This window comes from Gambusia affinis, linkage group LG01 (genome assembly GCF_019740435.1).
Source record: "Gambusia affinis linkage group LG01, SWU_Gaff_1.0, whole genome shotgun sequence".
Lineage (NCBI taxonomy): Eukaryota > Metazoa > Chordata > Actinopteri > Cyprinodontiformes > Poeciliidae > Gambusia > Gambusia affinis.
Window position 1 is genome coordinate 18,329,354 of NC_057868.1, and position 21,670 is coordinate 18,351,023.

Below are 21,670 nucleotides of genomic sequence, written 5' to 3' on the forward strand. Positions count from 1 at the left end.
CACAAGGAGAACATTAAAACTTAATTGAGAAAGACCCAAGGCTGGGACTCAAACACAATAACTTTTTACTGCAAGAGAAGCGAAATATAACAATTTGATTGTTTCCACTTCAACCACTTCTTCTTTCCAACCGCTAGAGGGCAGACATGGCATTCGACACGTCGAAGTGTTTCTCTTTCAATCCTATTGATAAACTATTTTCTGTTCTCCAAACCTAAACTATGGTTGCATAGAAAATAATCTCTTCTGTAAAAAGAAGAGGCTATCTAAAATCAATTATTTTAGATTATTTGATTTATAATTTCAAGATATTTATGATAAAGTGTATTTGTGTAAAACCTTGAACATTAAGTTTAAAAAGGCAGATGGAAAATATCAAATTGGCTCATGAATTATCAGAAAGAACTATTATGCTTTAGAGAAAAGAACCTTGTTTACTAGAAAGTGCTCAGCTTGCAGCTATCCTGGAGAAGATTGCCAGCTGCACATTCAACGATTACTATTATAGATCCCACCGTTTCATGCTCAGAGCACATCATCCAGTCTGTTAATTTAATTTTAAAATCATATTTTTGATTTTTAAAGACTTTTTATTAAAAAAAAAAATCTGCAATTGGGAATATATTTGCAGCATGAATGGTTAGACGTCCCTTCTGTTTGTCGTTTAGTGCCCATCATTTTAAGATGTGTTTGTGTAACATTCACAGCTTCATGTCAACTCTAATGGACTCTGTCATCTCATTATCATCAGAGAATGTTTATGATGAAACATTTTAAATATAAACACATTTTCATCATAAACATTTCATAACTATTAAAAAACGGCATACACAGAGGGGCTGTCCTGGATTTTGAAGGCTCTGTCTTTGGTTTCAAGCTCACCCATTCTGCTTCACAGCAGTTCTCTCCTCAGCATGTCAGGCTTATGCATATTTCATTTGCTCGTCTTCAGGGCAGCTATCAAATGAATCAAGCTGGATGGATAGAGGTGGAGCTGGGGAGCTGATGAGGAGGATGATGTGTGAAAGCGAGGGGCTGGGTTTGGGGACAACCACTAACACCTGCCCCCTCCTCTCCATGAATGAATGGGTTATGAGATGAGAGGGGATCTGGACGATTTATTCTCTTCAGCTGCAGAGAAGAACGGGGCCACAATGTTTTGGGACTAAAACCTGGATTTCACACCTCTAGTTTGCTCCCCCTTTGTTCAAAACCACTCCTCAATGGATCTTTTAAGGACGCACACATTTCTGATTCTGTTGCTCTTAGGACATTGAGGTACACTTTTCTCTTCTGCACGGATCCAAAAGTTGGAAAAGTCCTCATCACTTTGGGACCTCTAGCACCACAGGTGTCAACCCCAACTGGTACACAGTGAAGGAGGATGACAAGCGGCATCTAGTGGATATTTTTTTTCTCGTTTTCTTCATAAGAACTACTGAGTAGCTAAGATTTTGTTTTGGAATAAAAGAAAAACAAAAAACCGAAAAGATGCCTTTTGATTTTGCAAGTTTGAAAAATCAGGTGCTAAAACCTGGGAAGGAGGAGGCCAAGAATACTGTGGGGGATTCTTTAGGAAAGCTGCAGAGGTGAGAGGGTTAATTTGTATGGAAATGTGCAGAAATTAAGCCATAAGGCTGCAAAAATGGTGCTGATGAGGATCAACCTCAGGGGTGAACACGTAGAATCGTCTGCCATGAGAAATCCTGGCGATAAAGAAATATCTGATCCTATTCCTTGCAGAGGGAGGCCAGTGATGTAATCACAGGTTTTATTTTTAGGCAGTAATGCATATTTTACATCTAATAAATTCTTAACAGAAGAATTTGTCAGCGGTGGAGAAGCTTAGACATGTATTCAGACGACTGTCTTTAGAAAATAAAGTGGAGGATTATTTAGACAAGACAACAAAAATAGAATTACAGAAAATAAAATAAAGGCAACATCATTATGAAAACAGAAGACATTTATGTGATATAGAACAAAGTGATGACAGACATGTTTAGTGTGGGTTTTGGCTTAGCATTTATTCAAGACATAATTCTAATAATAACGTCATAATAAGATAATGAAAATAAAATAGTGATGTAAAACCTAACAGAAATACTACCAACACTTATATTTCCACTGCCACAAATAATAATAATAATAATAATCATACTAATAATTGTGGCAATATTTATTTATTTGTTCTCAATTTATGATGATTATTATCATTATTAAAATTATTTTGTAATTTTTGCAATACTTCTCCTAATTTCTGTCTGAAATATCAGATCCTGGATCTGGAGGGAATGATTTACTTTCAGCAACAAGAGGCACAGTGGAGGCAAAAACATAGCAATAGATAGAATACTGTAGAATAATGTAAAAAAAAAATCTGTGCAACAGCAGCAAAGTAACAGGCAATAACAGCAAATAGACTCACACAAAGATAGAGTATACAATATATAAAACAGAATTAAAAATATAATACCATACATTAAGGTCAAAATTTCAACATAAATACAGTGTAGTTATGAAAAATATCAGAAAGATACATTTCACAATCTAAAGTAATGTGAAATGGAGATAATTAAATAAAAAAATATATATAAAATGCACATTGAAAAGACAATATTTACAATTAGTGCCAATAAAAAAAGCTCTGCACCAAGAAAGTGGCAGATGTGAAAGAAATATTACAATCCATCAAAGCTTGTTCTTCCCTCTCTTAAATTTGTGCAGAAGAAAAACTGCAAATTTCAGCAGCCCTCTGCACTGTGGAGATGCCTCTGGTAATAGGAGATCTATTGCTGGCTGGTGTGAACAGAGACATGTTGATTCAGGAGGCAGAATGGATGTGAAGAATGAGAAACCTTAAAGAAACCTGATGACAGCAGATCACTGATCCTTATCCTTGTTTGCTACTGATTTTTACTAACACACTATATAAATCTATATAAATAACAGTGTGACATGAAAATGCAGCAAAGTGAACAGATTGCCATTCCCTTTTACTCTTTAGGAAAATGGACGGTAGTAATGTTGAGGATGAGGAAAACATTGAACTGACAGAAGATGGACAGCCGGTGACATCAGCACCACTTCCTGCCCCCCTGCTGGACTGCAGCTGCGGCGGTCTGCCCAAGCGCTACATCATTGCCATCCTCAGTGGCCTGGGCTTCTGCATCTCCTTTGGCATCCGATGCAACCTGGGCGTGGCCATTGTAGAGATGGTGAACAACAACACAGTCTATATCAACGGGACGCGAGTGATTCAGGTAGATTGAAATCCAACAAGCTAACTGAATACTGTTTTGTTTTTACTCTTTGGCATTAAAGGTTTTAAGATATACATGTCTCAGTGAATTGCATGTTGTAAAAGATGATTTACTTTTATTCTTTAAAAAAAAAAAAGTAACTTATGAGCAATGTAGCCAATGTGTATGCATAACCTTGAATGGCCTTGACATAATTTTTTGTGGAGAAACTAAATTTTATGTTTTTATTAGCTGTAAGGCCTAATCATCAAGATTAACAGAAATAATGATAACAATAATTTTTCAATATATTTTGTAAATTTTTAGTAGTTTCAAGTCAGACATTCACTTCCCACGAAACATATTTTCAAGTAAAAAGGAAATGTAATAATTCGTTTTAGAAAACTTATTATTGAGTGTTCTTCTGTGCCTTGCATGGAGTCATCTTAAATTCATATACAATTAATTATAAAAAGAAGGGTTTTTAAATCTTATTTTGCCTTATGAAATATTGCTTTTGTTTCAGACACAGTCATGACACACAGAAACGTCAATGTTCACTTTTTTCATCATACATTCAGAAAGGAATTTAGATTAGTTACCAGTATGTGATAATCAAGGGAAGCACTCTGTATTTTATTCCCCAGAATATGAACATTTTTGTCTCATTTGTTTTATTAACTCCATTTCAGAAAGCTCAGTTTAACTGGGACCCAGAGACTGTGGGGCTGATCCACGGGTCCTTCTTTTGGGGCTACATCGTCACTCAGATCCCAGGCGGATTCATCTCCAACAAGCTGTCTGCCAACAGGTCGGGGTGCTGTCAGTGTCGTTTGTGTTACCGGTATTAGTGCTGGAAACTCAGCTTTAGCAGTAAAGATGCCCTTTTTCATAAGGATGAACTGGGTGTCACCCTGATTACCATCAAATACCATCAAATTTACTCAGTAAATAAGTAAGAGAACTAGAATTAGGGGAAGCTCTTCTTCTGCTCCTGCGATTTAAAGGGTTAAAACTGTTTGGCACAGTGAACATTACTGATGGAGCTGATAGCAATCCTGTAATAAAAGCTTCACAGGAAAAAAAGGACATGCCACTGACAGAGTTAATAATGAAAGATCCTCCTTCTGATTTCCTTCTGAAACAGCAGCAGCTGGAATATTACAAGTGTCACTTACATGCTGCTTTGCAAAAAAACGGATGACGGGGATTTTGGGTAAGAGGGAGCATGGCAGCACTGTGGTGGTGAAGCAGAAGCTTGTGGGTTGAATGGGTTGTCTTTTTATCTCATTCAGTGAATGACAGAGGTGTCAGATGTGTCAGGCTATAAGGTTGACTGAGACACTTTGACAGACAGATTCGGAGATGTGGTGCTTTATTAGTCTACTGCAGCTTACAGACACACACACACACACACATGCCCACACACACCCACACACGCCTACACACACACACACATGCACACGCACACACACCTACACACACACCCACACACGCATACACACACACACGCACACACACACACACACACACACACACACACACACACACACACACCTACACACACACGCACACAGTGTTTGTCAAGCTTTCACCAGCTGCCTAAAGATTTGGTCAAGATCACAAATATAAATGCAGCTCAACAAATTAGAAAATTATTGAAACAATCATTTATTCCAGTTCTAAAATTACAAATAGTATATCAGTCTATATATCCATCCATCCATCCATCCATTTTCTATACACCCTTCTTCCCTAATGGGGTCGGGAGGGTTGCTGGTGTCTATCTCCAGCTGCGTCCTGGGCGAGAGGCGGGGTTCACCCTGGACAGGTCGCCAGTCTGTCGCAGGGCAACACAGAGACATACAAGACAAACAACCATTCACACACTCACACCTAGGGAGAATTTAGAGAAACCAATTAACCTGACAGTCATGTTTTTGGACTGTGGGAGGAAGCCGGAGAACCCGGAGAGAATCCACGCATGCACAGGGAGAACATGCAAACTCCATGCAGAAAGATCCCCGGCCGGGAATCGAACCCAGGACCTTCTTGCTGCAAGGCAACAGCTCTACCAACTGCGCCACTTTGCAGCCCCATCAGTCTATATATCTATATCTATAGATATAGATATAAATATATCTATAGATATAGATAGATAGATATAGATATATATCTATAGATATATATAGGTATAGATAGATAGATATATCTATAGATCTAGAGATATCTATAGATCTATATATCTATAGATATATACATAGACTGTGTAGCCAACACAGACATAAAGGTAGTAATGAATCTAATATAAAACTAGATATTAATCTAAACATGTACAAAAAAAAATCTTATTTACAAACTGATTAAGAGTGGCCTTAAATGCATTAAAGGAAACAATTTCTTTCAGCTTTAAGTCTTTTTGCAGTTGATTCCAGACTGAGGGAGCAGCAAACTGGAAAGCAATTTTTTTTGGAAAGATCATTGCACACCGAACAATTAATAAAATCAAATCACCTGAGCGCAGAAAATAAACACCTGAAAATATTTTAACAAAAAGGGACAAGAGATACAGTCCCAATGCAATAAAACAGAGGCACTAAATCTGTGATGAAATGATAAATCTTTATAAACAAGATTTAATTTTGAAATAAGAACCCAGCTTCAGCTTCATCTTTTTTACAAGCTGTTGAAGGTTGAGAACAAAACCCAGGGAATAATCAATTATAAAACCTAAATATTTAAAAAAGGCCCAGTGAAGGTTCATTTCCCATGAAGCATTTTCATTGAAACACATAAGCTATTCTGATGGAGTCTGGCTGTACTGATTCATTGACGGCCCTTGTTTTCTTCACAGGGTTTTTGGGGCTGCCATTTTTCTAACATCAGTGCTGAACATGTTCATCCCGTCAGCTGCCAGGGTGCACTATGGCTGCGTCATGTTTGTACGCATCTTGCAGGGGTTAGTGGAGGTAAGGAAGGAAAATTGTCAGCTAATAGAAAATTTTAAAATTAATTTAGGTTCCTAGAGAAAGAGAGAGATGAATGATAAGGCAGGTCACCCTTTACCAAGCACTGATTAAGCATGAACCAGGAAAAATACTTCTAGATTTGTGTTGGGGTGACACGTCGTCATTCCTTATACGCCTTAGCAATGGGTGTTTTTATTTTCTTGTTTCAGGTACTCTAATGTATGCTATGCTTTTGCAGACCAAATCAATAGCCGCACAGCTGTTTCTATGGTCCCTCTGAGGTTTACAGAACCACAGAAGTAGAATTTCAAGATAACATTTGTGTATTTAAATAGTATTTTATCAGTCAAATCAAATCAGTTCTTAGTTTGGGCCAACTTACATCAACATGAACAGATGGACAAGCAAAAACTACCTTCAGTAGTTTTATCTATATTTTCTGCCATAACCGGACCATAGAGGTCATTTATGATGTGGCTCGAAGTGAAAATTAGTTGGACACACTGGCTCTAGGATGTTGGAGTGGAATCATCTGATTGCCAAACATTGGATTCATTAAGAGCAATGTGACAGAAAAAGTTGCCTATGTGACAGTCCCCTCCTATCCAGTAGGGGTCTGTAGTCTAGTCCACTATTTGTTTTTGTTCTTTCAGGAAGCAGGGGGATGGACTGTTGATTGAACGCACCTGGTGGCTAATAAATACTGGCATCTAGTCAGCCACCTGCCCTGCTTGGTTGGCCTCCGGACCTGACCGGAACAGGCAGCACTGCTCCACACTTCTCTCGGACTGGCTGAACAGTCCTCAAAGCGCATACTTTTTTGGGAAACAAATAAATTGTTATTTGGATCCGCTCGTCTGTCTCCCATTTTTGTCATTGCCTATGGGGGGGGGGCGTGACAAATGGGGGCTCGTCAGTTTGAACCCAGATTGGAGATCAGCTGTCAAGTATTGTGCTTTGTTTTGTGAACGCTGGCTTGTTGGGGGACGTTGACGAGGGTGTTTGGTGAGTGATGCAGCCATTATACATCTGTTTTGAGAGAGTGTGTCTGTGTAGCAGTTTGAGTGATCGCAATCGTAGTAAGTCGCGGTGGTTCTGTCCCTGCTAGGCTTAACAACGACTTCCTTTATGGAGTTTGTTGTGGGGGGGATTTTAGTGTGGTGTGAACGTGGGCAGAGCAGTTGTCTCGGGAGCACATCCGGAGTTGCAGGGGGGTCGCCATTTATTGGTTGCTTTTCCGGACTCTCGGGCGTTAGTACATAAAAACCCATCACGGTAACACCGAAGACTAGGGGGGGAGATTAGTTAGCTTTTGGTTAGGCAGTTAGAGGGACGGGGTCACTGTGACGCTGTGGTTGTTTTGAGATTGTGGGAGCTCAGAGTGCTGCTATTGGGACTGGAATTCAGGTGTTTGGTGACTAATTGGTAAAGTTATGGCTGCTGTTGATGAGTTTTTACGAGACCCGTCTGAAGAAGGGTTGGAGCGCTGCACACGCGAACAATTGTTAAAGATCGCTGAACATTTTCAGTTGGAGGTCGGTGATAAGCGGTCTAAGGATAATATTAGAGCTATCATTAAAGCTAATCTAATTGACTCAGGTGTGTTAGGACCAACTAAATTGCAGGCTACCGGCACGTGGTTGGATGCTGATGCTGTTGACACTAGCCTGACTTTTGAACAGAAGCGGGAGCTGCTTTTGCTGCAGGCTGCGATAGAACAGAAAAGATTAGATGTGAAAAAAATGGAGTTGGAAGAATGTAGACTGCGATTAACTGGTGAGGGCCACGCCCACCTCGATGCTTCTGGTAGGGGAACTTCTAGCTCGTTTGATGTTGGCAATAATCTGCGTTTGGTTCCTCAGTTTTCTGAATGGGATCCAGATACTTTTTTCTCCCTGTTTGAGCGTGTTGCTGATAGCAGAGGTTGGTCTGATCTAGATCGGACACTGCTTTTACAGTGTGTGTTCACAGGCAAGGCTCAAGAAGCATACTGTGCTCTTACAGTGGATGACAGTAAAGTTTATACCACTGTGAAGAAGGCTGTTTTAACAGCTTATGAGTTGGTACCAGAGGCGTACAGACAGAGGTTTCGGACATGGCAGAGGGGTGGGAAACAAACACATGTTGAGTTTGCCAGGGAGCTGGGAATCCATTTTAATAGGTGGTGTGATTCCTTGAAAATTAGCACTTTTGTTGACCTCTGTAATTTGGTTGTCCTGGAACAGTTTAAAAACTCTGTACCAAGTCATATTGCTGTATACATCAGTGAACATAATGTGAAGACAGCTGCTGAAGCTGCTAAACTAGCAGATGAATATGTTCTTTTACACAGGGGTGGCTGTGGGTATCAAACTGGCAATGATTTTGGCTACAGGAGTGGCAGTCAATCTTTTGTGAGGGGTCATGCGAAGGAGGAAGGTGTTGGTCCTGATCTGAACAGTAGGTCAGAACGGGTTTCAGGTGGGCATGTTTATTTGGATCCAACTGACGTATGTCATTATTGTAAAGCCAGGGGCCATTGGAAGCGTGAATGCCCTAAACGGGGTGCTCAAGTGAAATCTGCTGCGTTTGCTGCCTCTGAAAAACATGCTGGTTTTGTTTCCTCCAAGCAGGTGGGAGTAGGACGGAAGTACACTTTGGACCAGGGGGATTTTTCTCCTTTCATTTCTGATGGCCATGTGTCCATAGTGGGGAGTGATGCTACAGTGCCGGTAAAAATTTTGAGGGATACTGGGGCTTTTAATTCATATATTGTGAGCTCTGTATTACCCTTTTCTGAGGAAACCAACACTGGAGATCATGTTTTAATGCGGGGAATGGGACTTTTGGTGGAACCAGTTCCACTGCATAAACTGATATTGACTTGTGGATTGGTTCAGGGAGAGGTTATTATGGGGGTGCGCCCTGCACTTCCTCTTGAGGGAGTGGATGTAATCTTGGGCAATGATCTTGCTGGTGGACAGGTGTGGACTGATTGTCTGCTGCCTGCACCTATAGTAACTTCTTCTCCTGTGTTAGGGAAGTTGGATGAGAGTGCTCAGTGCTTCCCTGGGGTTTTTACAGCTTGTGCAGTGACACGAGCTATGCGTCGGGCTGAGTCTGCATCTGTCCCTGACCAGGAAGGTGGGGGAGCAGAGGAAGGTGAGTTCTTCTCTGTATATGTCCCTGATTCTCTTTTATCTGTTTCTCATAGTGACCTGATGGCGGAGCAGAGAGCAGATTCTTCTCTTCGTCATCTGTTTGATCAGGTTGTCACTGAGGAAGAGAGTGTGGCTAGAGGGTATGTGTTGAAGGATGGATTGTTGGTACGGAAATGGGTGGTACATGGGGAAGATTTTGTTGGTGGTCCACTCTGGCAGACTGTTGTTCCCTCTAAGTTTCGCAGTGAAGTGTTGCAGGCTTCCCATGATCAATCAGGGCATTTGGGGGTCCACAAAACCTATAATTATATCCTGCGTTATTTTTTTTGGCCTCGGTTAAAAAAGGATGTGTCTGAATATATCAAAACCTGCCATACTTGTCAGATGACAGGAAAGCCGAACCAGAATATTAAGCCGGTTCCCTTGTATCCAATTCCGGCAATTATGCAACCCTTTGAACATCTTATTATTGATTGTGTTGGTCCTTTGCCTCGTTCTAAAGCTGGAAGTAATTATTTGTTGACAGTAATGTGTCAGACAACAAGATATCCAGCTGCATATCCACTCTATTACTGCTAGGTCTGTGGTGAAGGCTCTGACCCAGTTTATCTCTATTTTCGGTATTCCGAAAGTTATCCAATCTGATCAAGGTTCAAATTTTTCTTCTCATTTATTTGCTCAAGTTTTGAAACTGCTCCAGGTGAAACATAATCAGGCTTCTGCATACCATGCTCAGAGTCAGGGTGCTCTCGAGAGGTTCCACCAGACCCTCAAGTCTTTGTTGCGTAGTTACTGTGTGGAGTTAAACCGGGATTGGGAGGAGGGTTTACCATGGCTTTTGTTGGCTGCTCGTGAGGTGGTGCAGGAGAGCACTGGTTTTAGCCCAAACGAGCTTGTTTTTGGACATGCAGTGCGAGGGCCACTTAAACTGTTGCATGATGCTGTGAAACCTTTACAACCCCCGATTAAGTTAATTGATTATGTCAATGGTTTTAGGCGTCGTTTGTATGTGGGGGTGGAAATGGCTAGAGAAAAGTTGACCTCTTCTCAGGAGAAAATGAAGCGCATTTATGACCGTAAGGTGGAACGTCTGTGTTTTAGTCCTGGTGATCAGGTACTTGCATTATTACCAGTTGTCAGCTCCCCCTTCCAGGCTAAATTTACAGGCCCATTTACAGTTTTGCGCAAGCTATCAGATCAAAACTATTTGCTGGCAACGCCAAAGCGGAGGAAGTCAACACAACTTTGCCATGTAAATTTATTAAAACCATACTATACTCGGGATTCACAGGTGTCTGCCAGTAAAGATGAGGAGGCACAGGTTGATGAGACTGTTTCTGTGGTTGCTACAGTGGGTTGTTTGGGTTTCTTGTCTGCCCTTCAAAATGATGAGGTAATTCCACCTAGTGAGAGTTTGTTGACTGGCAGGCTAAACAATTCTGATGCATTGAGGAATTTGGATTCTTTATTTGCACACTTGTCTCAGGAGGGGATCGCTGAGTTGACTGGTATGTTTAATGAATATCATTGTTTGTTTGATGTGCCCAGTAGGACACACTTAATCCAACACGATATTGATGTAGGTGAGGCACAACCAATTCGTCAGCGTTTTTACAGGATATCTGAAGCGAAGCGGAAGGTCATGGATGAGGAGATTCGGTACATGATTGATAATGGTATTGCTGAACCCTCTGCATCTAGCTGGGCATCACCTTGTTTGTTGGTGGAGAAGGCAGACAAAAGTTTTAGATTTTGTACTGATTACCGGAAAGTGAACATGGTTACAAAATCTGATGCTTACCCTATGCCACGTATGGAAGACTGTGTTGATCAGGTGGGTTTAGCTCAGTTTGTCAGCAAATTTGATTTATTGAAGGGTTATTGGCAAGTCCCATTGTCTGAGAGAGCTAAAGAGATCTCTGCCTTTATAACTCCCTGTGGTCTGTTCTCTTATTCTGTAATGAGTTTCGGATTGCGAAATGCACCGCAACATTTCAGCGTCTCATGAACATGGTTGTATCTGGGTTGGAGGGATGTGCCGTATATTTGGATGATGTGGTGGTTTTTAGTGATACGTGGAATAAACATCTGGCTCACATACGTAAGCTGTTTGAAAGGCTGGCTGAAGCACATCTGACCATCAACTTGTCAAAGTGTGAGTTTGCTAAGGCCACTGTTACCTATCTGGGTAAGGTGGTGGGGCAAGGGACTGTGCGTCCAGTGGAAGCCAAAGTAACCTCAATTTTGCAGTATCCTGTACCAACCACAAAAAAAGAACTCCAGCGGTTCCTGGGTCTCGTGGGGTACTACCGCAGTTTTTGTAAGAACTTCTCACGGTGGTTTCTCCGTTGACAGATTTGCTGAAGGATAAGGTGAAGTACACCTGGTCAGCATCCTGTCAGAAAGCTTTTGATGATGTCAAATCTGTTCTCTGTTCTTCCCCTGTTCTGGCAGCTCCACGATTGGATCATCCTTTTGACCTGCATGTGGATGCGAGTGATGTAGGTGCAGGTGCTGTCTTATTTCAGCAAGATGATAATGGGGTTGATCGACCTGTGAGTTTCTACTCTAAGAAATTCAACCATTTTCAGGTAAACTATTCTGTCATTGAAAAAGAAACACTGGCATTAATTTGGGCCTTACAGCATTTTGAAGTATATCTAGATTCTGGCAGTGTTCCTCTGGTGGTTTATACCGATCATAACCCCCTAACAATTTTGCATTCATTGCAGTGTCCGAATCGCAGATTGATGCGATGGATGTTGTTTTTGCAGCCTTATTGCCTGGATATCCGCCATATTAGAGGCTCTGATAATATTGTGGCAGATGCTTTATCCAGGGCACCTTGTCCCTAGATTTAAAAATCATGCCTTTAATTTTCATTCCCCTTCTCTACAAGATCCTTATAGGCTTTTCCAGTGGCTGGAGTGGGTGAGCTGTTAAGGTGGGGACTGTATGGGTGATTGTGGTAAGGCAGCAAACTTTGTTAATGTTGTTGTCTCCTGGTTAGTTAGTTGAATCGCTGTGTCTTTTTGGAGTTCCATTAGGGACTCCATTTTTATGGGGGGGAGTGTGACAGTCCCCTCCTATCCAGTAGGGGTCTGTAGTCTAGTCCACTATTTGTTTTTGTTCTTTCAGGAAGCAGGGGGATGGACTGTTGATTGAACGCACCTGGTGGCTAATAAATACTGGCATCTAGTCAGCCACCTGCCCTGCTTGGTTGGCCTCCGGACCTGACCGGAACAGGCAGCACTACTCCACACTTCTCTCGGACTGGCTGAACAGTCCTCAAAGCGCATACTTTTTTGGGAAACAAATAAATTGTTATTTGGATCCGCTCGTCTGTCTCCCATTTTTGTCATTGCCTATGGGGGGGGCGTGACACCTACCATAAAAGTTGGAAATATGAGATAGAAAAACCAAGGAATTCCAAAGTAGGAGAGCTAGATGTTTTACACCAGCCTCAACTTTTATATCCAGCCTTTGTCTTTGTCTATTGAAAGAATGATCATCTACTAATAGTTGTGCTTTCCCCCAAAAAAATCTGTCTAAGACTTAAAAACCTGCCTCTTGTGCATCCCCAAGTTAGTCCTTGGTCTTTGTCATTCTGCACCCTGCTCCCTTTAGGGGGTCACCTACCCAGCGTGTCACGGGATGTGGTCCAAGTGGGCTCCGCCTCTCGAACGTAGTCGACTGGCGACCACATCATTCTGCGGTGAGTCACGTCGCTCCTTTCTTTAATCTAACAAACAGCAGCTCTGAGCTTTTTTTTACCATTCCAAACATCTTTGATGGAACCTCCTCACAAGTCACAAGGAGTACGACAAGTTGCTTGTAACAATTGTAATAAATGTAACAGTAACTCAAATTATAAATAAAAGCTTAGGATAGTTGCAAGGTTACACAGAGATAATATAGGGATTAATCTAATAAATGGTACATGATAAATACACAAACATCAATTTCTAGGACATTTTGTGGCTATTTCATAATATAAAACTTACATGGGACCCAAGCAAGAAATTCATCTGGTATTTTAGACTAATCATGTATATTAATTTAAAACTGCAAAACTTGTTGCCAAATGTGATGTCTGAATAAAAATATTGAACAGTTTATAATAAATTAACCACTAGTTATTTTTTTAAACTTTACTTTTACTTTCACAGTTTCTACTGCCCTCTTATTTGACAGAATTGCCAACTTCCCGCAATAGAGAGAGTCAGTACTTTTAATCGTTTTTAATTCATCACTAAGAGATTCTTAACTTTCACACAACACAAACACTCTTGAATTTTTCCATAAAGTATATCAGCATGGCTCCAAATAACCAAAATGAATTTCTTTTTTTTTCTTAACAATCATTTGAAAACTGTTTTTGTAAACTCAATTTATTTTTGTCTGATATTATTTTTTTTTAATAATCTAAAAGATTTAAGTATGACAAAAAACAGAAGTCGTCTGTAAGGGACTGAATGCTTTTTCACAGCACTACATTATCTAGAGATTTCTTACCTTGTTTTTAGTCAAAGCTCCAACAATAAGTGGGCACACCATTCCAGACAGCGTTCCAACTCCATTGGAAATGCCCATCAAGATGCTGGCATAACGGGGAGCAATATCCAAATGGTTGACATTAAAACCTGAAAACGCAGCATAAATACCTTTAAGTGAAATTAACACAAAGACAGGAAAACAGATCTACATCCACACTTGAATTTGTTGGTTTCCTTGAGAACCCCACACCAAAAGCCTCACTGCTTTATACTGCAACAAAGGGAAACTCTCCACACTTCAATTATTACTAAAAATAGCAGGGAAAAAAAGGTTCTCGTGCAAATCCCGTTCACTGCATATTTTCGCCCTGTTCCAAATAGGTTTTGAATAAAGTCAGATTTGAGGTCTTAAGAACCTGAAATGGCAAATCCACTGAAGCCCACAGCCAGCACGAGGAAGGAAATGGCGACTCCTCGTGTGTGAGAAAATCCAACAACCAGCAGAAGTGTGGCCTCCATTCCAAATCCTGAAATAAAAAACAAAAATTTGCCAATGTAAAGGGATTATTATTATTATTATTATTATTATTATTATTATTATTATTATTATTATTATCCAGCTTAATCAGAGAACTGAATAAATAAACTTTCAAACTGAATACTGACCAGAGAATGTGGATAATTTGGAAGGGATTCTTTAAAGGTAAGTTTAATTTCCAGATAAGAACTTTTCCGTGTATTCGGCAGATCTTAGTGGTCCTCAGTGGTTTGTATTAAATCAATAATGTTTGAGGAATGGTTGCATCAGCATACCTCCACAGTTCATGAGCTTCCTCACATTTGTTGTTGACATAATCTTTTTACTTCGTAAGAAATCCGCCAATTGCCCTCCAATAGGGACGATGATTGTCATCACCATGTGGGGGACGGCAGACAAGAGCCCCACCTGTACACATTAAATATGTAGTAACACATTAAATGACTAATAACAGATTAAAAACATCCATACTTACATAAATCATTTATGTTTATTTAGGTGATACTAAGTGCTGAGTCTGATACATTTCTTGCATCCTAAGAGGTATCTTTTAGGATGCAAACGTTCATTCGGAAAAAGGAGGACAGCATCATCTTGTCAAACAGTTAGGAAAGAGGAAATTGGAGAAAGGTGTGGAAAATAACATGTAACCTAATTTTCAAAACGGCAGCATTTGTAATGTTTTTAATTTAAGACGATAGAGATCAACATCAACATCGGAAACGCAGGCCACACAAATAAATGACTTATTTGTTAATAGAAGTATTTAAAATGTTGCTGTATCCATAAGACTTGATCAACTTAAAGCTAAAAAAAAAAAAAAAATCTAAAGATAAATTGCACAGAGCAAACTAGGAGCAGCAGGGAGCGCCGCCCCTTTAAGAGCTGCTTAGATTGTATTTGAGCGCGAGACCAGCGAACACGTCTGCACGCGAGGGCAGCGCTGGAGACAGATAAACATGACTAGACTGTTTACTGAAACGGCCTTTTTAAAGTTACTGGAAATACCGCTAGTACTCTTAAAACTAACAGCTGTTACGGCAGTGAAGAAATGTGTTTACTCATGTCATAACTATGAAAGAAGCATGAACCGTCAGAGCAGCAAACACAGAGTTAAAAGAAAAAATCTAATCTGTTATGGGTGTTGTTGACACCATTTCTGCTGCAGTATAATTTAGGGGAAGTAAGGCAGTGTTTTTCAACCTTGGTTCTCAAGGCTCACTGCCCTACAAGTTCCCCTGCTTCAGCACACACGAATTCAATTGATGGCTGATTAACAGGGTTTTGCTGAATTGTAAAGATCTGAATGGGATGTGCCTAAACGTCTTGGTCAGTGTGGCTTGAGAACGAAGGTTGGGGAAAAACTGGTCTAAGGATCACTGCCCTGGATGTTGGAAGTTTCTCTGCTTCAACACAGGATTTAAATCAGTGGCTGAGCTTTTGCTGAACTTCAATAATCTGAACCAGGTTTGTTTAAAGCACGGGAACATTTAAAGCATCCAGAATACATTGAAAACCAAGGCTGGGAAACACTTAATCTAAGGGTCAAAGCAGATCCAGGATAATACAACTCTAAGGTAGCTCCACTTCACAAATGATCAAATTAGCAACTCAAAATACATAAAATGCTGGGTTGTTATTATCCAGAATGTTGTATATAGTGTGTGTATGTGTGTGTCACAATTTGAAATGACATTTCTGTTTTAGTTGAATTCTGCCATCGGTCACAGACTCTCCATCCAAGTCTCAATTGAAGTCCAAAGTCGAGTGTAAGATCAATTCAAAAGGTTCAATTGCAAATTTTGTTTCAAGTTACTTTCTATCACTTCACAATTAGATGCTACTTTCTGTTGATCCATCACACAAATGCTAATAAAATCCCCTGAAGTTTGATAGAAAGTGAAAAAAGTTGCTTATTTTGTTACAGAGGAAACAAAGTAATTCATTACCAGGGGAAATTCCTGAGACTAAACTGAATGTTTGATACAACTAGAAAAATTGCTGTTCTAAGTAAAACATAGCAAAAGAAAAGGCATAAATTAGCAGAAGTTTGTATGCAACCTGAAATAGTTGAAAAAGTTCAAAAGTAAAACAGCAAAGGAAATAACACAAAGTAGGTAAAAACAACAACAAAAAAAAAAACAGAACATTTTGATATATGAATTACTAAAATTGATTAAAGTTTGCAGAAGACCTTTGTAGACAGTAAAAGCAGAAGGCGTATACTGAAAGGTAGACAATCAGAATGATGATACACAGAAACAGAGGACCACAGAGAAATGCAGTGAAGGAATAGGAGAAGGTGTGACATGTCTGAACTCCAGAAGAGTTTGACAGAAAACAGTAAAACTTGTAGCAATGATATTAATAGTTCCTAAAAGTAGATATCCTTGGCTACGTTTAATGCATAAATTATTCTTGTACAGTTAAATATGTATAAACAGCATTATTTTGTTAGTCAAAAAGCATGGAAAGTTAAAAAATCATCAGTTACTAGAGTTTAGACTCTAACATCTGACAACAGTTAGAGAAATCCACTGTAAACCTGAAAAGCATCAAGAATCTGCATAAAACTTAAATCGCAAGTGTGGAAAAACCGTAATAGATATCACATAGCAGAGACATCTGAATATAGTTTAAAGTCTTGTGACTTGTTCAAAAGTTGAATGGAGTTTCTAAGTTGACGTAGGCAGAAGTAGTAAGCTGTGAAAAAGCTGAAGATTTTAGCAGAATTTTGTAGAATTTCAATGTATTTCCATGGTAGTGAGATTTGCACAAAAGCACAAGTATTTCAAAAAGTAAAAAAATAGTGAAGTTTGGCAAAAGACATAGCAATAATGTCCAGAAAAAGCGAAACGTTTTGACATATGACTTTGCACAATTAGTTGAAGTTAGTAGAAGTAGTTAATGACAGAAAAATGTGAGCAGGATCTTCTCATGCAGTAATGATTATCCAACTAATAACTCACTTTCCAAGAAACACACAGTTTTCACTTTGATTCTTTATTGGCTTGCATACAAAATAGGCTCCCATCTTTCCAAATGAACAAACTGTTTCCTTTTTTCTTCTTCTGCCCCATAGCTGCATGTGAAAATATATTACTACATGATAACATCATAACCACAATATATTATCGTTGTAATACAAGTAGTGTTTTTCTACCAACTAAGACAACAGTAAATGAATGCATAATAAAAAAATACAAGGAATAAGTACAAAAATATAGCTTGATAAAAAGCTTAATACAAGAGTGCTTCATCTTTTGTCTTCTGGCCACTCGTGTGTGTGTGTGTGTGTGTGTGTGCTTTTAAAACTCTAACATTGGTGTCATTCATGTTTTCATTTTGTTCCAACAATAGCTGCAAACGTTTTCCCACCACGCTGAACTCCAGAAGAGTCCGTTTTAACAGTTTAACTTCACCCCTGATTCACATGCATTACTTTGGGAAAAACCAGACTTGACTAAACCTTTTTCACCACCTCACCCCACGTTCACCTTCAGCACGCGCACAACTCTCTCATCGCAAAAATAATAATAAAAAAACAAAACAAAGAAAAAAAAAACTACCTCACGTTCGGGTTTGCCTTTCCTGGTTCGCTCTGAGTGAACGGACAAATCTGAGTTTAACCCAAACATGATTGTCGGTTCTGATTCTAAATGTGGTAAATGCAGGTGAAAGGTGCCGATGTGGATGTGCTTTACGTACATTAGAATACTTAACGTCTCTACATACAGGAAGTTAATTACATCACCTTGGTTACGCTTAAAGATAAAAATAAGAATTCTTTTTGACTGGTACAAAATATACAAATCTTCTGTCATTCAAGGCAGTTATGTTTCTAATGTTCAAACCTCACAAGAGCTGTTCGTTCATTTCTGTCTGTGTTGAAGGCAACAGTATGGCACAGCGCGTTGTCATTTAATCAGGGCTGTTTATCAAAAGGCAAGATTGGTTAATCAGTCATACAAAATATAAAAGAACTTCACCATTGATGAGTGAGCTTCACAAGTAATATTATGTTATCTCACAGTTTATCAGGACAGATGTTAACACATTACACAGAAATGATATTAAGTCAAATAAATGAACTGGGGCTCCACATTGAGGCTGACCTGGAGAACAATATCCATCCCTGTCCATAAAAACCGATTAGTCGGCAGAATTTGGAATGATAGTGAACAAAATCACATCTTTGGCTGAAATGATTATTCAGATTAATCCTGATGAATCCTTAGTGAAGTAATCAACTAAGTTAGTAATTGATTGTTAATAGGACTATACATTCAGAGCAGTGATTCAACCAAAACTGTACTAAAATGCAAAAAACAATTTTGTTTGTCAAATTCACAAAATGAATGCAATATAAAGCATTTTTAGGCCATAAAGTGATTTCATTTTTTTAAAGAAATGAATTGCAATGTTTATTTGAATCTTTTAATATATTTGTAACGTATCAAAAGGCTTAAGTAGTGAAAAATCTGATTAATTGTTGGAGTAATTGATAAAATAATTGCTTACTAAAGTAATTATTAGCTGCAGGCTTAATGATAACACTAATATATGTAATATTGTCTGGCATCATTTACATGACATAAATTTTTAATCACATATCGGGAAGAGACTTTTTATTGACATTCGCATTGGGGGACTGAAAAATCCTGATCAGGACAGTCCCGTTACCATAGTTACATGTAACAAATCCTTTTTATTTGCTGACAATAAAAGCAAAGGAGCTCAGTGGAGTTATTGAATCAAGGGGAAAGAACAGACATTGGGTAATAAACCTTTTACCTGAAAAATAGTTTCAGCTGATTCAATAGAAACATTTAAAAAAAGAAAAACAGATGAGATATCTGATTTCTATTTAAAATAAACCTTTTGTTCCTCCAGCCAATAGTTGGCACATGACAGGTCATTCCATCTTCAGTAGATCCACACAGATGGAGGTGATCAGAATTTGATTCAAAATGACAGCGATAGCTAAAGTAGGTCATTTAATCCTCCATCTTGCCTCTTGGTAACGGCCCCTGATGGTTGCTTGCTCCGCTCTGTCAAGAAGCCTCCTCATTCCGGGAGGAGTTGTGATGGGAAAAACGAACAAACACTGAACGGTCTGCTGGTTTGGTCGACGGACTCTGGGTTCCTTCACCGGCGCTGCGCTAGCATGACCTTGTTGATGAAGTTGACGATGGCAGAAGCGGGCTGCTCGGGGTCCAGCTCCGCAAAAAGGTGGCACAGGTTCTCCGCTGTGCTGCCTGGTTTCCTGGCAACAAAACCAAACACCCTGCAGGGGAAACGAAACAGGAAGTGTGTGTGGGGGGAAAAAGATTGAATTTTGAAGGGGCAAATATTTTGTCTGAGTAGGAGGAGCTTAAGGACCTGCTGTTTATTAAAACAGAGTCAGCTCTATGTAAAACTAGCAACGTTTCCATTGACAATATAACTGCACAATTTGACATTTTTTAAACAAATTTGCTTAATGGACAAAATTTTTGGCACTAGCATGAGGTGATTTGTGTTATAAAATTTGTTTTCTTTAACAAAATTGCATTGGCAACACTCTTCACATCACACAAGTCCTCCAGTGGGACGTTTCCACTGGAGGAAGCCATGAAGAAGCCAATAACAGGAAGTGGTGGAAGGAAGATGGCGCAGCTTGTTATTTAATGACTTGTGCATGAACAAACTTATTCACTAGAAATCTTTAATTCTGTTTCGTAGTTAAAGGAAACGCTGCATTTGCTATTTTTTTTCTTCTGATATTAGTAGAATATTGACAACGTTTTGTGCATATTTGTAATGAAAATGCAGCTAATGGGTCACATTAGTCTTGATTTCGTAATTGAATCTGGTCCACTGACAGATTTCTCCCCTCCCGCTTCCAAGGCTTCCATGCTGTCTGACGCCATGCAGAGGCTGTAAGAGCACTTGTTTCTCAGCCACAAATCCACTTACTGAACTGTTGTGTTGTCGGAGTTAGTCCACCTGGAGTCCAGAGAGAGACAGAGACAGAAAGTGGACTCAGACATGCACTGAATCACAGGCAGAGCTGCTCAACAAGCTGATGCAGTTGCTGCAGCCAGCATGCCTATTAAGAACAAATCAACCAGATGTTCATGCTAACAGGCAAAAGAGCCAAAAAAACCGACCTCCATGCATTAAAACAACGCCACACGATGCAGGAAAGCTACACATTTCCTGTTAGGTTAGAAATGTCAATCCCACCCCTCACTCTAACTCTCTTTCTGTTTGAATTTCCCACCTCCTGTCCTTTGGGTCGATGCTGCTGAAGGTGACACTGTTAACAGGGTAATGTCTCCTGAAGAAAACTCTGGGGAAGAAAAACAAAACCAATTAAAAAACACACGTTGAAAGCGGGAAATTTATTCAAGATTGTTTTTTCAGCGGGAGTCGGCGGACTTTACCTCCGTTGGCTGTCGGTCAGCGTGATGCCCTGCGAGGTCACCTTGAACTGGACCACGGTGGCAGACGGTCGAGGGTTCCGGCCCAGTGTGGCGTCCGTTGCTTTGGCGATCGCTTGGGGGCCGGTGAGCGACTCGGTTTCCACTGAGTTCAGGTAGAGAACGTTGCAGGCTGTGGAAGACACAAAGAACTCGTAAAACGTCAAACCTCGGCTGGAATATGGTTCGTAAAAACAGACGCATTGCCATAGATCCATACAGACATAAGCTAATCCAAGACATAAGCTAAGACATAAATATGAACGCTTGTTCCGCTGTGGAAATATTTGAACATTTACCATGTTCACACAGCAGGCAAATGCGATTTCTGATCTTTTCACCCCTCCAAAAATCCAGACTGTGGGATTTCCATAAGCTGTGATATCTGATTGCTTTCAAAGTGTCTGCAGTTGAAACAGTCATATTCTACTTTATCTGATTTTTATGTCACTGATGTGAGACGTGTGTCATAATTCTGTACCTGAAGAAGCCGTAAACAAGGGCGTAAATTTTTAATTATGAAAGGTGTCTGTCAGTGAAGAACATAAGATTACAGTCCCATTACTCTTGGTTCTGACAGAAGTTCTCTACAGAAGTTGCAGTCAATGTTCCACTAAGGGTCACTGCTGCTTTCTTTCTATTGGCTTCCTTTGTCTTCTGATTTTGTGACGGTACTATCGGCTCCCATTATTGAATAAACTTTAAAATTGATCCATAAACAGTTATTACAATGACCTGCTATGTGGAAATCTATATTCTTCTTCTGTGCATACGGGGCACTGTGGGTCATAAACCATTCACACAGACATCTGATTGCAGTC

General features: G+C 39.8%; 3 protein-coding genes and 1 long non-coding RNA gene across 9 annotated transcripts in view; 1 reads left to right on the forward strand and 3 right to left on the reverse strand.

Moving 5' to 3' along the window:
• The window catches only part of LOC122829249 (vesicular glutamate transporter 3-like), a 32,480-nt gene extending 19,307 nt beyond the window's left edge, over positions 1-13,173 (forward strand). The window contains exons 1-5 of one of the 2 annotated variants that reach the window (XM_044113672.1): positions 510-1,589; positions 3,008-3,263; positions 3,935-4,053; positions 6,097-6,211; positions 12,979-13,173. In XM_044113672.1, the coding sequence (XP_043969607.1) occupies positions 1,492-1,589; positions 3,008-3,263; positions 3,935-4,053; positions 6,097-6,211; positions 12,979-13,092 (702 nt within the window). In that variant the 5' untranslated portion in view covers positions 510-1,491 and the 3' untranslated portion in view covers positions 13,093-13,173. Of the gene's footprint in view, positions 1-509; positions 1,590-3,007; positions 3,264-3,934; positions 4,054-6,096; positions 6,212-12,978 lie in introns of those variants that run through there. The other variant, XM_044113681.1, reaches the window with a different exon arrangement.
• LOC122829260 lies at positions 1,738-12,986 on the reverse strand. The gene is made up of 2 exons (XR_006370345.1): positions 12,737-12,986; positions 1,738-6,794 (listed from the first exon to the last, which is right to left on the reverse strand). It is a non-coding gene; the product is annotated as an uncharacterized LOC122829260 (long non-coding RNA).
• Positions 13,174-13,851: 678 nt separating the features above from the next.
• LOC122833533 (vesicular glutamate transporter 1-like) lies at positions 13,852-14,939 on the reverse strand. The gene is made up of 4 exons (XM_044125165.1): positions 14,861-14,939; positions 14,661-14,793; positions 14,264-14,374; positions 13,852-13,994 (listed from the first exon to the last, which is right to left on the reverse strand). The coding sequence occupies exons 1-4, from the start codon at positions 14,867-14,869 to the stop codon at positions 13,852-13,854; spliced, it is 396 nt and encodes a 131-aa protein (XP_043981100.1). The 5' UTR covers positions 14,870-14,939.
• Positions 14,940-17,372: 2,433 nt separating this feature from the next.
• tns2a (tensin 2a) overlaps positions 17,373-21,670 on the reverse strand; it is a 75,676-nt gene continuing 71,378 nt past the window's right edge. For 4 of the 5 annotated variants that reach the window (XM_044113644.1, XM_044113621.1, XM_044113613.1 and 1 more), the window contains exons 25-28: positions 20,814-20,982; positions 20,651-20,719; positions 20,344-20,373; positions 17,373-19,672 (exon numbers count right to left, since the gene is read on the reverse strand). In XM_044113644.1, the coding sequence (XP_043969579.1) occupies positions 19,534-19,672; positions 20,344-20,373; positions 20,651-20,719; positions 20,814-20,982 (407 nt within the window). In that variant the 3' untranslated portion in view covers positions 17,373-19,533. The remainder of the gene's footprint in view (positions 19,673-20,343; positions 20,374-20,650; positions 20,720-20,813; positions 20,983-21,670) is intronic. The other variant, XM_044113630.1, reaches the window with a different exon arrangement.